The sequence below is a fragment of the Salmo trutta genome, chromosome 8, assembly GCF_901001165.1.
Source record: "Salmo trutta chromosome 8, fSalTru1.1, whole genome shotgun sequence".
NCBI classification, from domain to species: Eukaryota; Metazoa; Chordata; class Actinopteri; order Salmoniformes; family Salmonidae; genus Salmo; species Salmo trutta.
In genome coordinates, this window is record NC_042964.1 from 23394629 (window position 1) to 23410923 (window position 16295).

Here is a 16295-nt window from a genome sequence, read left to right on the forward strand (position 1 = left end):
CTGGGGATAGACGCCCTATATAATGCACTACTTTTGAATTGGGGGCCATTTCAGAGCTTGGTCTGGAACTAGTCAGAAGGGAAGAAGGGACAATAATTTTTCCTCAACTGGTAATCTGACCATGAACTGACCATCAGTCTTGTCACCAAACTTTACACTTACTCTTTCTATGCCCCCCTTTATTCACTCTCTCTAACAGCTTCTCTCAAAGCCAAAGTTCTGTTCTGTGGAAAAGATTAAGACTATTGGCAGCACCTACATGGCAGCTGCTGGTCTGACCAATCCTGCTATAGGGGACGAGCGAAAGGTTGGTAGTAGCCTATTCTATACAGCTCTGTTCTGCCTCACTGGGTCCTGTTCAAATAGTTGTAAAAACACAACCTTACTCCCTTCTCTAAGGTAGTCAGGGATCTGTACATGATTGGATAAGCAAAAGAAAGGTTACTTATCATCCTATTGCTTTCCCCAATCAAATATCGTCACATCAATGAAGTGACTCTTGGAAGTTAGGAAGGAGGAAATCCATGTCTGAAGTATTTATTCGAACACAGTCTCTAGACTGCCTGCCTGTATGGATTCTAACTGAGTGTTCTGATTCAGTGTGTTCTCATAGCCTGCTTAAACCAAGACTGAAGGCTGCACTCACCATTGATTCTTACTGAGTGTTCTCTTAGCCTGGTTAAACCAGACTGAATTCTGAGCTCACAATGGATTCTGACTGAGTGTTCTCTGTCTCCACCAACAGGACTCTGATGTGTCCTACAGCCATGTACGCAGCATGGTAGAGTTTGCCATCGCTCTGAAGAACAACCTGGAGTCCATCAACCAACACTCCTTCAACAGCTTTAAGCTACGCATCGGTGAGTCTGTCTGTATGGCCAGAGGGACAAGAAAGATATGGACTCCATTAATCTTTCCTCGATTACGTGCATCCTCTCTCCTTGCCTGCTTCTCAAAATGTATTGGAGAAGAAGGTCAGACAGGAGGGACCTTGGACTTTCTCCTTCAACACTGTTGAGAAAGGATGCACGGAATCAACGGACGACAAAAAGAGACTTTTAAAACTAAACTCCCTTGATTTGATAACCATTTTATTTTTGGCAGTGAAACGAGGCTACTCAGGAGAGAAAAAAACATCAACCAAATGTATAGCCCCGTCAGAAAATATAAATGTACTGTTTGAAAATGTGAAGAGAAAAAAAAAAAAATGTGTTTGGTGTACCTCCGACTGCATTGCACGTTTGGGAATACCTGCTGTGGACCCATTGAATGAAAGCTTTCAGCTGGGAACAAGCTCAAGCTCAACATCATCTGACTCAGAAGAGGAAAAGACTGCATAGGGCTGGCAAAGCCAAAGTGTATAGTCTATGTCCAAGATCATGACCAGCTGCCGTTGCCCAACACAAGATGACGTTCACCAGCTGAAGAACACTCAGGAGCCCGACCTTTAACATTCAGCCAACACAACATCTATATTCACTTAGACTGATGTGCGGAAGACACATTTCAGTTGGACAACTGACTAGGTATCCCCCTTTCGTATAGATATTGCTAGCTCTTGTACATAAAATAAATTATGCAGGGAGAAGGTGTATCATTTCAACTTGAATTTGTTGGCAAGCAAACATGCTTCAATATAACAGTAGATTAGTCTGTCATTGTAGCAAATAAGTAGACATGGCTTGTATTCAAGACTAAGTTTTTATTTGCTCTGGAGACCGAGGTGAGTTTACACAGCAGTATGCAGGAACAGTTCTGGCAATGTACAGCATATACAGTGAATTCGGAAAGTATTCAGACACCTTGACTTTTTCCACAATTTGTTACATTACAGCATATTCTAAAAAGGATTCAATTGTTTTTCCCCCCTCGTCAATCTACACACAATAACCCATATGGCACTAATACACAATCCATGTCTCAATTGTCTCCAGGTTTAAAAATCCTTCTTTAATCTGTCTCCTGCCTTTCATCTACAGTGATTGAAGTGGATTTAACCAGTGACATCACTGAGGGATCATAGCTTTCACCTGGTCAGTCTGTCACGAACAGAGCAGGTGTTCATAATGTTTTGTACACTCAGTGCATACAGTGGAAGGAAAATATACTGCTAACGCCTATAATAAATACTACAAAGGGTATACTTGAAATGGTGTGTTTTTTTTTGTTAACTTTATTTTACCAGGTAAGTTGACTGAGAACAATGACCTGGGGAATAAATGAGCCAATTGGAAGCTGGGGAGGATTAGATGGCCATGATGGTATGAGGGCCAGATTGGAAATTTAGCCAGGACACCCCTACTCTTACGATAAGTGCCACGGGATCTTTAGTGACCACAGAGAGTGTAGGACACCTGTTTAAAGTCCCATCCAAAAGACAGCACCCTACACAGGGCAATGTCCCCAATCCCTGGCCAGGGGTATTGGGATACATTTTTCCCCCAGAGAGACTCCTTCTGGCCCTCCAATACCAGTTCCAGCAGCATCTGATCTCCCATCCAGGGACCGACCAGGACCAACCCTGCTTAACTTCAGAGGAAAGCCAGCAGTGGGATGCAGGGTGATATGCTGCTGACCCAAGGTACAGTGAGGTGTTCAGAGTCACTTTGATACAAGGGGAGATTGTTGTTATGGCCCTTTCACATCTCCTTTTGAATTGCTTAATGGCCCCAACAACACACATAGGCAAGGGGATTCGGTGTCCCGTGCTTAGCTTCTCCCCATGTAGTACAAATTATCAAAACAATCTGTAGGCCACTAAGCGGTATTGGTTGTAAGAGAATGACAAAAACACTATTAGAATTTCATGGGCAATCGTTGTGTACTGTCTGTATTCCTACTACAACACATTTCACAGACACACATGTTGGCTAGCTACAACACAGGTATAGTTACACAAAAATGAATAATAAAGCCAAAGTCATTCCTTTACTCTTAGTCATCATCATTAAAACATCTCTCCAGTTTTGCTCCTAGTCCTAATGAGATGCACTGAGGCTAGCTTGGCTAGTTAGCTATAACATTTGGCTATAGTGCATTTTGGGTATAGCAACAAAGCTGGCTAGTTCAATTTGTAGTGGTACTAACAAGCCCCATTATGCCTGGATCGATCACAAAATTATGCTGTACTTAACAACACTTTCTCGTGTGAAAAGAGAGCTTAGCTATATTGCTAGCTATCTACCGAAAACAAAACAACTTACTTGTTTGTCATATGTTTGCACGTAAAAGAACTTCAAAACCTGTTTCGTCATCCAGGTCTTCTTGAAAAGAAGACTCGTCAGAAGCAGCCATTGTAATCAATTTGATAGCCATCAGTAACATAGCCCCCCGTGAACCTGTAGATACTAGTACCGCTCCCATTTTGAAAAGCCTGCCTTCAAGGGTCGGAAGAAGGACTCCCGTCAGGCTGTAGTCTTTACAAAGCCAGGGCATATGAGTCAAGCTACATGTCCTGCAATGTCCTGGCAGACAGGAACAACCATATTTATTCGCTGCCAGCATGATCGTGCAATCGGCGAAACACAAAGGCCACAATAATTGCTACAAAACATTACTCCATTGTTTTATCAGACAGCAGGCTCAATCAACCAATGGCCTGATTGGCTGAACTCTCCTGGCGCAAAAATTAAACAAATACCACTTATTATTATAATTATGTCTGAAACACCTCTCATCACTAATAATTATGCAGGGAGACTGAAAAAACAGTGTCTATTGGAGAAGTATCCCTTTCAGTGTTAATTTGTGATTGTATATTCCACTTGATTTGGCAATGTTAACATATGTATCCCATGCAAATGATTAAGAGGGGTTGGGTTAAATGCAGAAGACACATTTCAGTTGAATGCATTCAGTTGTACAACTGACAAGGTATCCCCCTTTCCCTTTCCTTTCCCAAATAAAGCCCCTTTCAAGAGAGATAGATAATCGCTGTTGAGCATTCCATTTAAAATGGTGTAAAAACTTTGCTAGAGTCATATTGTCTCAGCACAGTAGGGTACAGCAGGGTTAGAGAGATATGCAGACGTAGATTCATTGGGAAGGATTATTGCTTCTCATCAGGGTGTTGTAGGAGGCGGTAGGACCTTGAGAGCATCATGTCCACTGGATAGGGCTGAGTGGCTGAACTGTGTGAATTATTGTGTGGATTATAATTACTTGATTTTGTAAGGGTTGATCAATATTTGGTTAGGGAAAGTCTCACATTTTAAAGTGGAAATTATAATACATTACAAGTTTGCATTTCCTGTTGTGTAGGAAATTCCCTGCAACAACAGGGTGATCAAATTAAGATCCTACACCTGTATACATTCAGAGAAGACAATTGTCACAGCAATAGTTGTGCTCACAACTGAAGAGTATAGCCTTTGTATGCCTTTCAATGAGCAGGGAAGGATGTTGGTGAAGTATACCCATGCCAATAAAAAGGCTTATTTTAACTTACTGTATGGGGCGTGTACTTCCGAGTAGGAACAAAACAAACAATAAATAATTTGAATAAATGTTATTTGTTTTCTGTTATTCCATATCCAATTTTGGCACAATAAATAAGAAAACAAGTCAATTTCCGATTTAGTTTTTTTCAAATTCAGCTGTTTTCTGTTTTCCCCCTCTTTTTGTTTTGACTCTGAAAATCAAAATATTGAAACGTACACGGGCCAAAGAGGCAAGTGATGATCGGTTCTTTGACGTCTAGAGATGCTCTGAAATTTCTATTTTAACATTTTTGGGAAATCAATTCAAAATTCAAAATATAGTTTAATATTGAATTCACGTTATCTTGCTTCACCAAACTATCATACGTCTAAATAATTGTTTAAATATTACATATTTCTACATGTCCAGTGCTTCACAGGTTCCTGAAACATTGAGTAAAAGGAAATACACATTTTCATGAGCTTACAAAAAAATCAATGCAATTTGGTAGCTTACAGAAGCAATTGCACAACCTCCCACATCTTACTTTATTTCTATGCATATACTGTATGCCCAGGCATGCTTATAAAGTCATTCAGAATAGACAAAATATATCAATCTCTTTAAAAACAAAATGAAAAATATTTATCTGAAATTACATTTTGAAAAGTTAAATACAGTAAGTTATATTGCATTTTCATGATATTAAAGTGGTGGCAGATGGATTCAAAAGTGTGAATGCAGCAGTACCTTTGGCAGTGATAGCCTACTGTCAACTACTTCCTCATCCATTTAAATAACATAATAGCCCATACATATTCTTATTATATATATAAATAACATCCCTTTTAGGAAACCATTGAAAAGTACACAATCTTGTGTTTCCATATAGCCTATAATTTCCTCATAAGGAACATTCACTGTCATTGCTTGCCTTGAACCCACTCTGTGTCACTGTCATTAGTAAGAGCATATTGCTAAATGGCTTTGCTTTGTTGTCTGTCATCAAAGATCACACACACAGATAGATACAGTAGTTCATGAGTAGTGACAGATTCATTCAAAACACAAACAATAAATTATCACAAATTGCCTACCAACCAAGTATTTCTTTTTTGACATTCTGTATTTGGTTTAACATATTCATCCAAAAGACAGCACCTCCTTCCTCCTAATGCAGTGTCCCCGTTCACAGCATTACTGCATGAGAATAAATAAGGACGATTGTGATAGGACAATGTTTGATGGTGTGGCTAGATGAGTGATGATGATTGGTTGGAGAGGTCAGAACGGAGGAGATGACTGGTCAGTCGGTGTTGATGAAGTAGGTCGTAAGTTCTCCCTTGCCCTTGACGGTGATGACTCCTCTCTTGGTCACACTGAAGCCAAAAGTCTTCACCACCTGCGCTGTTTCCTCGGTCACCTGTAGAGGGAGACAGAACCATATAACAAGCGCTCTCTCTCTTTCATTCAAAATGTTTCTCCCCTCTCTCCACCCCTTCATTCTCGCTGTCTCTCCCTCCATCTCTCTCACCTGGATCTTGTCTAGTACTCCAGTGCTGTCCATCCTACTGGCCACGTTCACAGAGTTCCCCCAGATATCATACTGTGGTTTGTGGGCTCCGATCACCCCCGCAATCACTGGACCAAGGTTTATCCCTATATAAGGTAAAGGAGATGAAGTGATGAAAAAGTTAGTTGGAAGGGGGGAGATGGTTATCAAATCAAGGGAGTTTAGTTGTAAAAGTCTCAATCTCTTTTTGTCTTCCATGCATCCTTTCTCAACCATATTGAAAGAGAAAGTCCAAGGTCCCTCTGACTTTCTTCTCCAATATAGTTTGAGAAGCAGGCAAGGAGAGAGGATGCACGTAATCGAGGAAAGATTAATGGAGTCCATATCTTTCTTGTCCCTCTGGCCATACAGACAGACTAACCGATGCGTAGCTTAAAGCTGTTGAAGGAGTGTTGGTTGATGGACTCCAGGTTGTTCTTCAGAGCGATGGCAAACTCTACCATGCTGCGTACATGGCTGTAGGACACATCAGAGTCCTGTTGGTGGAAACAGAGAACACTCAGTCAGAATCCATTGTGAGCTCAGAATTCAGTCTGGTTTAACCAGGCTAAGAGAACATTCAGTAAGAATCAATGGTGAGTGCAGCCTTCAGTCTTGGTTGAAGCAGGCTATGAGAACACACTGAATCAGAACACTCAGTTTAGAATCCATACAGGCAGGCAGACTAGAGACCGTGTTCGAATAAATACTTCAGACATGGATTTCCTCCTTCCTAACTTCCAAGAGTCACTTCATTGATGTGACGATATTTGATTGGGGAAAGCAATAGGATGATAAGTAACCATTCTTTTGCTTATCCAATCATGTACAGATCCCTGACTACCTTAGAGAAGGGAGTAAGTAAGGTTGTGTTTTTACAAGTATTTGAACAGGACCCAGTGAGGCAGAACAGAGCTGTATAGAATAAGCTACTACCAACCTTTCGCTCGTCCCCTATAGCAGGATTGGTCAGACCAGCAGCTGCCATGTAGGTGCTGCCAATAGTCTTAATCTTTTCCACAGAACAGAACTTTGGCTTAGAGAGAAGCTGTTAGAGAGAGAGAATAGAGAGGGGAGCATAGAAAGAGAAAAAGGGTCAAGTTTGGTGACAAGACTGATGGTCAGTTCATGGTCAGATTACCAGTTGAGGAAAAACTCTTGTCCCCTCTTCCCTTCTGACTAGTTCCAGACCAATCTCTGAAATGGCCCCCAATTCAAAAGTAGTGCATTATATAGGGCGTCTATCCCCAGGGGTACGCACAATGCTGTCGGGGGTACATCAAATAAAAATGTGATTCACATTTTCAAACAGTCCATTTAGGTTTTCCAACTAGGCTATATATTTGGGTGATGTTTTTTTCCTCACCTGAGTAGCCTCGTTTCACTGCCAATAATAAAATTAAACCATCTAGTGTTCAGCGAAATAACAACACAATGTCAAATACAGGTAGCCTAGTCAAATAATTAATTCCACTAACGGTCTGTATGTAGCCAAACATAGCTCCTGCTCATTCCATTTGCTCGAAAATGGATTAAAAAAGTAAGGCCCGCATCCATAGAGATACATACCAGCAGTACTACACCTGCACCTGTCGACAACACAAGTTGTTCTGCTTCCACGAGCACATCCAATGCTAGCATCAGTAATTCTGCATTTGTTGCTAGCCCAGCTAGCATGGACACTGACAATTGTGAATCTGATGCAGCCGAAGAGCTACTGCCCCTTTACCCGGGAAAGCACCGAACAACAGACAGGGACATTGGACCATCGAAGAGGCCAAATATGATGAGATCTACATTGATTTGGGGTTCACTTATACTGGGAGTAGTGCCTTTCCTCAACCACAGTGCGTTATATGTGACAAAGTACTGTCTCACAACTCGATGAAACCGTCACTCTTGCGCAGACATTAAGAAACTAAACATGCCAATTTGAAAATAAACCACAGGAGATTTTTGAGCGAGAATTAATACGACTTTCAAGTAGTAAGACATATATAAAAGCAACAGATACCATTAATAAGAAGGGGCTAGAAGCGTCTTATTTGGTGAGTTACTGAGTGGCTAGGACAGGCAGGCCCCTTACTATTGTGGAGGACTTAATTCTTCCTGCTGCCGCGGATATGGCTGGGACAATGCTGGGGGAAAAGGCTCAAAAAACTATACAGACAATGCCTTCATCAAACACTGTTTCACAACGCATCAGTGACATGGAAGCATACAAGCCAGTGAATTCTATGTGTTACAGCTGGGGTACGTGGCCGGCTTGGCACAGCTCCTGGTATATGTCCGTTAGGGTTTACGGGGGGTCAATTAAGGAAGACATCCTCTTCTGGAAACCAAGACAACAGGAGAGGATATTTTTAAAGTACTGGATAACTTTGTGACATCAAATGGACTTTGGTTGTCAAGATGTGTTGGTATCTGTACTGATGGCGCAAACGCCATGACAGGGAGACATTGTGGAGTGGTGACGTGCGTGCAAGCAGTTGCTCCCGACTGCAGCATCTACCAAGAGGCTCTTGCTGCCAAGGTGATGCCTGACAGCATGAAATACTTTTTGTACACTACAATGAAAATGGTTAACTTTGTTAAAGCAAGGCCCCTGAACTCTCGTGTATTTATTGCATTATGCAATGATATGGGCAGCGACCATGTAACGCTTTTACAACATAGAGAAGTGCGCTGGTTATCAAGGGGCAAAGTATTGACACGTTTTTTAAAAATTGAGAGACGAGCTTAAAGTTCTCTTTACTGACATTATTTTCACTTGTCATCATGCAAGCGGTCAGACGAGTTTCTCACACGACTGGCCTATCTGGGTGATGTTTTTTCTGGCCTGAATGATCTGAATCTAGGATTACAGGGACTCTCCGCAACTACAGTGGTTCCTCCTTTAAAAGTTGTGAGCTTACGCCGCGGGACTTAGCGGTACCCAGCGTCACGGCTTCATTGCTCCAGATTACTGCAGGGGGGAGTTAGAGCACTCATTATGCATTTGGGTCCCAAGGTTTTTATATGACCAATCATATCGAGTGGTTCCAATGACGAATTTGACGTAATGCCACCTGTCACTGGTGACTTTTTTCAGCAAAGATGTCTGACACAAAACATTATGGTGGATGCAAATGTAAGTAATTATAATGTCATAATGAGTCAAGCAAAACGTGTACAATTGAGAGGAATATGTTAGTTAATATAGAGACAAATGATTGTGCATATTTTTTTGTTATTAAGTTAATTCACGAAAAATCGCTATTTAGCATTGTTTTTTTCCAGTCATATCCAATACCAGGTGTATCAAACGCCATTCTTTGAATGATGCTGTGTCTGCATGTATGTATTACAAATATACACTTGTGTTTACCACTCCTGTTCCTGGGACATCAATGATTACACATTGTAACTATGCAATAGACTAGAAACATGATTTAAGTAAAGGCTGATTTGTAATTCATATATACAGAATAAAAAACAGTACACTACAATTCCTATGCATAGCTAACTCCCTTCACCTGCATTAATCTGAGGAGGTTCTCCCAGCCATGTGGACGATTGAAAACAGGGCAGCAAAGTTTGTTTGTCACCAGAGCGGTTTAGAGCAGATTACTATTTGCCCGTGAATAACCAGACCATACAAACTTGCTATGCTGAATTCTTGATGCACAACTGAAGGTGCTGCCATATCCTGCCAGCACGCCCACAAGCGAGCCACTCAGGCGGAGAATGACGCATGGAAGAGGGCGAGGAACGAGATGGGAGTAACAATCCAGGCTATTTGCTCTGAGACCAGGCATAATAATGTAACGAAACAAGCAGGGAGCAGGTTTCGAACTCTCAACATTCTAGCCCGAAGTCCAGCACGCTATCGACTGTGCCCAAATGTATTAATTGGGGTTGGGGCGGATTGTGGCTAAAATCACTTTATCATTCAGAATCTTTAACAAGTGGAAAGGGGAAAAGCTATTACTAGTTTTTCACAAGCGTAGCAGGCTGTGAATTCTGCTAACAACATTTCTAGGATGGGCTATTAGCTAAACAATAGACTATTCAACCTTTAATAAAGAATTGTCTAATAGCCGAGCTAGGTGTGAACCCCCTCCCCATCTTGCAACAAATCATTTGTATCTACTTTTCCATATCTACCTACACACGGTTAATGCTCTGAAAAAAATTATATATACATATCTAAAAAATATATATACTGTAGCCCATCATATATATATATTGGTCATGGCTCCTGAGTGGCGCAGTGGTCTAAGGCACTGCATCTCAGTGCAAGAGGCATTACTACAGTCCCTGGTTTGAATACAGACTGTATCACATACGACCATGATTGGGAGTGCCATAGGGAGGCGCACAATTGGCCCAGCGTCATCCGGGGTAGGCCGTCATTGTAAGTAAGAATTTGTTCTTACCTGACTTGCCTACTCAAATAAAGGTTACATTTTAAAACAACTGGCTGCAACCGCAGTGCAATCAATAGGAGGGGAACAGTGGCTGGTGCTGAAAATATAGCTAACTTGTTATGCAAGTGTTGCACACCAACAGATGGAGAAAACCTACACCAGTCGAGCAATTCATTTCAACAAAAATCTTCTTTACAAACAAGGGGGCTTAATTGGCTAAGGTAGGCTATGAGACTTAACAGCCTCATAGAAGTATGATTTTTAAAATTAGGACTACTTACAATTGCAACTGGTCAAAAATGTAGCATCCTACATAAAACAATTATTTAAAGAAAAAAAAGTCTGCACATTCCAACTAAAACAATGTAACTAATAATGAAAAATCGCACATTTGTAAATCCCAAACTCTAAAAGTAGTTGGAAAGGTAGATACAAATTATTTATGACATTGTGGTTACAATAAAGAATGTAAACAAGATGCTGTGTTTTTATTTACAGTAGTGATGGACAACTGGAGGCACTTTGAAAACAGGTTTTCAAACACTTGTTTTTCACAAGTGTACTGTAGTACTGTAACAGGTGTAGCCCATCATGCAAATGTTTCCTATTAGCAGGACAATATACTTTTTTATAGATTTATTATCCAAATGGAAAAGCATATACTGTACAGTACTGTATTTCTTCATCAGCATCTTTATGCTTTTGTTAATAAAATAATGATAAAAATACTCTTTCAAAATGCTGATGTTTATTTAGTTATGAGGATAAATATCACTGAATTACAGAAATATTGGAACAAAGTTGCCCAATGAAGGTAAACAAATTGTTGCCTACTGGAAAATACTCTTTCATACCCAGGGTCACGTTGTACAGTGCCATTATGGCTATTAGCAGGGCTATATTTCGGCCTTTATAAATATTATTTTGGCCTTTATTCAGATTACAATCGCTCACTGTCATTTTTTTTTTACAAAATAATCTCCAAAATATCGTTACATATAGCCTTCCCGCTATGGATGTCTATTTCAGCACTGTTTCGCGCTGCTCTGAGACAAGCATGGAAAAACTAAATTGTTCAATTATAGTCCATGATATTCTTAAGATATGTGTTGACTGCATATAAGCAAGTGATGTCTGCTAAATAATCAAGTTAAGTTTCTCCAGAAATAAATCATTCTAAATAACAAACTGGCTTTATTTACAAATTAGTGAGAATGCCTCACCCATTGTTCGAGGACTGCCTTTTTCCTCGCTCACTCTAGGTTAAATAAAAACGAAATCTCCAAAATATCGTTATTTTTAAACAAAGATATTTTTATTATTAATTAATTTAGAATGATATAAAAGCCACTTAGACATTATCAGATATTCTCACAGATCCTAACAGAAAATGCCCCTTAGATATTAATTTAGAATCCTCCAATCCTCTAAATGTTATTATTGGTGTCACGTCATTGAAAAAAATATATAGGCTTACCATAGGCAAAATTAGTCTCACTAGTGTTGTGTAATGTGCTGTTAAAAGTGATGTAGATCTTATTTATTTAAAGAGCATATTGAAGTTAGAAGCAATAGGATTTGAAGCAAAAGCCTATAACTATTTCAGCACCATTTTGCGCTGCTCTGAGACAAGCATGGGGACTGGTCTTGATAAATTAATGAGATTTTTATTTTCACTTAATCTCTGTTTGGGTATTGGTTAGACTAGCATTAGAAAATTAGGGTGCAGAAATGTTATGCTCTTAGTGTAACCTTTATTTAACTAGGCAAGTCAGTTAATTAAGAACAAATTCTTATTTACAAAGACAGCCTACTCCTTCCTCCCCATCGGGGAATTCACCCTTGTGCCCTGCCTGCACGACACAGGGATTCTTTAGCTAAATAGCCCAGTACTGTACTTCCGACCCTCACGTTGTACAGCGCCATATTTTCCATTCCATCCTAACAGAAACCCGGTCTCCAGCGTGCCCACATTCTCTAGTACAGACATGGCCTGCTCTCCCTTATGTAAGGAATTAGACACTTTCCCATGTTACTACAGTATGTATTGTAGGCTATGTTTACTTGTCAGACTGCACAGTAGCAAACAATTTAGAATCCTCCAACCCTCTTATGCTGTAGCCTACTCACGACCGTCACGTTGTACAGCGCCATATTTTCCATTCCATCCTAACAGAAACCCTGAGGGTTTTCTTTTCCTCGGAATAGAAACACCATAATATTAATCAAATTAATTAAGCCAAATTTCTTAAAATCAATGCCATATACTATGTTCTTACAAAAAAAGTTTTAAATTCTCTGGTAATGCCAATATAGAAGACTATCAAATGCTTCTCAAAGATGCCCTCTGGTGGTCAAACTAGCACTAACTTGCATTAACAGAAAAAATGGCTGACAATTAAATAACATGCCACAGGATGCTGCAGCAGCCCACAAGGTGTGCTGCAGTATGATACAACTTTTAAAGGAGCAACCACTGTATATTCAATGTGTGGGACAAAATTGAGGCTATGATTAAGAAGTTGGAGCTCTTCTCTGTCTGCATTAACAAGGACAATACACAGGTCTTTCCATGATTTTTTGCGTGCAAATGAACTCAAGCTTACGGACAATGTCAAATGTGATATAGCGAAGCACCTGAGTGAGTTGGGTGCGCAATTACGCAGGTACTTTCCCGAAATGGACGACACAAACAACTGGATTTGTTATCCCTTTCATGCCCTGCCTCTAGTCCACTTACGGATATCTGAACAAGAGAGCTTCATCGAAATTGCAACAAGCGGTTCTGTGAAAATTGAATTGAATCAGAAGCCATTGCCAGATTTCTGGATAAGGCTGCGCTCAGAGTTTCCTGCCTTGAAAATCGTACTTATGTGAGAGTGGATTCTCGGCCCTCACTAGCATGAAAACTAAATACAGGCACAGACACTGTGTGGAAAATGATTTAAGACTGAGACTCTCCAATACAACGCAACATTGCAGAGTTATGTGCATCCTTTGAAGCACACCCTTCTCATTAACCTGTGGTGAGTTATTCACACTTTTTGCTGAACAAATAAGGTTTTATATGTAAGATGGCTAAATAAAGAGCAAAATTATTGATTATTATTATTTGTGCCCTGGTCCTATAAGAGCTCTTTGCCACTTCCCACGAGCCAGGTTGTGACAAAAACGCACTCATTCTTATGTGTAATAAATGTATCGTATAGTGTGTGTGTGTGTGGCAGGTTTACAATGATGGCAAAAAACAACATTTGAGAGTGCGCTGATCCTGGTGCTAGAGGGGGTATGCAGCTGGAGGTTGAATGTTTGAAGGGGTACGGGACTATAAAAAGTTTGGGAACCACTGATATAGGGAATAACGTGGCATTTTTGTACCTCGTCAAAGTCTGAGATGATCTCATTGAGGAAACGTAAACACTCCAGTCCGTCTCGGTTCACACTGCTCTCGCTGTAGAACTCCTTAAACTGGGGTACCGAGGCGAACATCACACACACACAGTCACATGACTGGCTGTACAGGTCCTGCAACACACCCACAAGACACAGATTATATCACAACACTGACACAAACACGTTATATACACACACACACACACAAAACACGTTATAACGTCATATCACAACCCACACACATTTCACAAGCACACACGTCATATCCCAACACATACACGTTATATACATACACAAACATATTATATACATGTACACACACACACAATAATGACGCCTCACTTCATCCTACCCAAGGCCTTGGTGTTTGCATGATCATTTACATGTTTTTTTTAGCATGATGTGGCCCTAACACAGTTACAGCATTGTTGCTGGCGGTGGAGCCCATTTGCCTCACTGACCACTACACTCTCCAGACCTAGGTTGAAATACTATTTTATATCGTTCAAATACTTGCTTTAGCCTGCCTGGAGTGCCATGTAAGGTTTTTTTTTCTATTGGTTCCATTGCAACAAGCAAGCTTTATCAAGCACAGCTAAAGTATTTAAAATGATTGCAAACAGTACTTGAACCCAGGTCTGACACTGACACACACAAGTTTACTTACCTGGTTGCGTATGGTCTTGCCCATGAATTCAGATGCTACATGAAGAGGCAGGACGTTCTTCAGTAGTAGTTTGTTAACATTCGCCATGGTCTCCATCTCATCCCTCTCAGTTCTGAAACACTGCTGCAGTAGGAACTCCACGCGACAGCCCAACTCGTCCTGACGAGAACACACATCGTTAACACACACACAAACACTTTAAACACACACAATTTAAACACACACGTATAGAGTAAATATACACAAAAAAGCAGAAAGGCATGGACGACACAAGCACGCACACATGCTGAAAGCAAGCACGCACGCACGAATGAACACACACAGACACGTCCCCTTACCTGTCGTGCCAGTATCAGGCATGTAAAATAGAAGATGAACAGCCAAACTCCAGCCATGATCTTAGGCTCCTTTAGGACTCCAGGCCTGTGGGAACACACACGCACACACACACACACACACACACACACACACACACACACACACACACACACACACACACACACACACACACACACACACACACACACACACACACACACACACACACACACGTACACGCACACTTTGAGACACTATGTAATCATCCCTCTCTCCTTTGTTCTCTCTGTCATGTCACAGTCTTTCTTAAAACGTACTCAAACACACACATGCATATACTGGTCTGACTCAGCCCAGGTTATTAGAGTTTCATACCTTTTTTCTGAGTCCAGAATGTGAATCCCAGACGATAGTAGCATTTTACCTTGATTTATTCAAGCAGCCCATACAAAGGCCCAAGGAGATAACACCGTCTCAGGCTTCATTGACTAATGTATTGAGATACTCTCTGTGTAAGGTTCCACAACACCAAAGTGTATCGGGCCGTTACTAAAAGTGTGTGTGTAAGTGCAGGTGTACAGTTGAAGTCGAAAGTTTACATACACCTTAGCCAAATACATGTAAACTCAGTGTCACAATTCCTGACATTTAATCCGAGTAAAAATTCCCTGTCATAGGTCAGTTATGATCACCACGTTATTTGAAGAATGTGAAATGTCAGAATAATAGTAGAGAAAATGATTCATTTCAGCTTTTATATATTTCATCACATTCCCAGTGGGTCAGAAGTTTACATACACTCAATTAGTATTTGATAGCATTGCCTTTAAATTGTTTTACTTGGGTCAAACGTTTTGGGTAGCCTTCCACAAGCTTCCCACAATAAGTTGGGTGAATTTTGGCCCATTCCTCCGGACAGAGCTGGTGTAACTGAGCCAGGTTTGTAGGCCTCCATGCTCCCACACACTTTTTCAGTTCTGCCCATAAATATTTTATGGGATTGAGGTCAAGGCTTTGTGATGGCCACTCCAATACCTTGACTTTGTTGTACCTAAGCCATTTTGCCACAACTTTGGAAGTATGCTTGGGGTCATTGTCCATTTGCGACCAAGCTTTAACTTCTTGACTGATGTCTTGAGAAGTTTCTTCAATATATCCACATCATTTTCCTCCCTCATGATGGCATCTATTTTGTGAAGTGCACCAGTCCCTCCTGCAGCAAAGCACCTCCACAACATGATGCTGCCACCCCCGTGCTTCACGGTTGGGATGGTGTTCTTCGGCTTGCAAGACTCCCCCTTTCTCCTCCAAACATAACGATGGTCATTATGGCCAAACAGTTCTATTTCTGTTTCATCAGACCAGAGGACATTTCTCCAAAAAGTACAATCTTTGTCCCCATGTGCAGTTGCAAACTGTAGTCTGGCTTTTTTATGGCGGTTTTGGAGCAGTGGCTTCTTCCTTGCTGAGCGGCCTTTCATGTTATGTTGATATAGGACTTGTTTTACTGTGGATATAGATACTTTTGTACCTGTTT

At 40.8% G+C, this 16295-nt stretch overlaps 1 protein-coding gene across 5 annotated transcripts in view; it reads right to left on the reverse strand.

The window, feature by feature from the left end:
• Positions 1 to 4741: 4741 nt before the first annotated feature.
• The window catches only part of LOC115198537 (adenylate cyclase type 4), a 33708-nt gene continuing 22154 nt past the window's right edge, over positions 4742 to 16295 (reverse strand). For 4 of the 5 annotated variants that reach the window (XM_029760529.1, XM_029760533.1, XM_029760532.1 and 1 more), the window contains 7 exons: positions 14779 to 14863; positions 14441 to 14599; positions 13759 to 13905; positions 6912 to 7019; positions 6354 to 6468; positions 5954 to 6078; positions 5726 to 5842 (listed from right to left, as the gene is read on the reverse strand). In XM_029760529.1, coding sequence (XP_029616389.1) covers positions 5726 to 5842; positions 5954 to 6078; positions 6354 to 6468; positions 6912 to 7019; positions 13759 to 13905; positions 14441 to 14599; positions 14779 to 14863 — 856 coding nt within the window. Of the gene's footprint in view, positions 5843 to 5953; positions 6079 to 6353; positions 6469 to 6911; positions 7020 to 13758; positions 13906 to 14440; positions 14600 to 14778; positions 14864 to 16295 lie in introns of all 5 variants that reach the window. The other variant, XM_029760534.1, reaches the window with a different exon arrangement.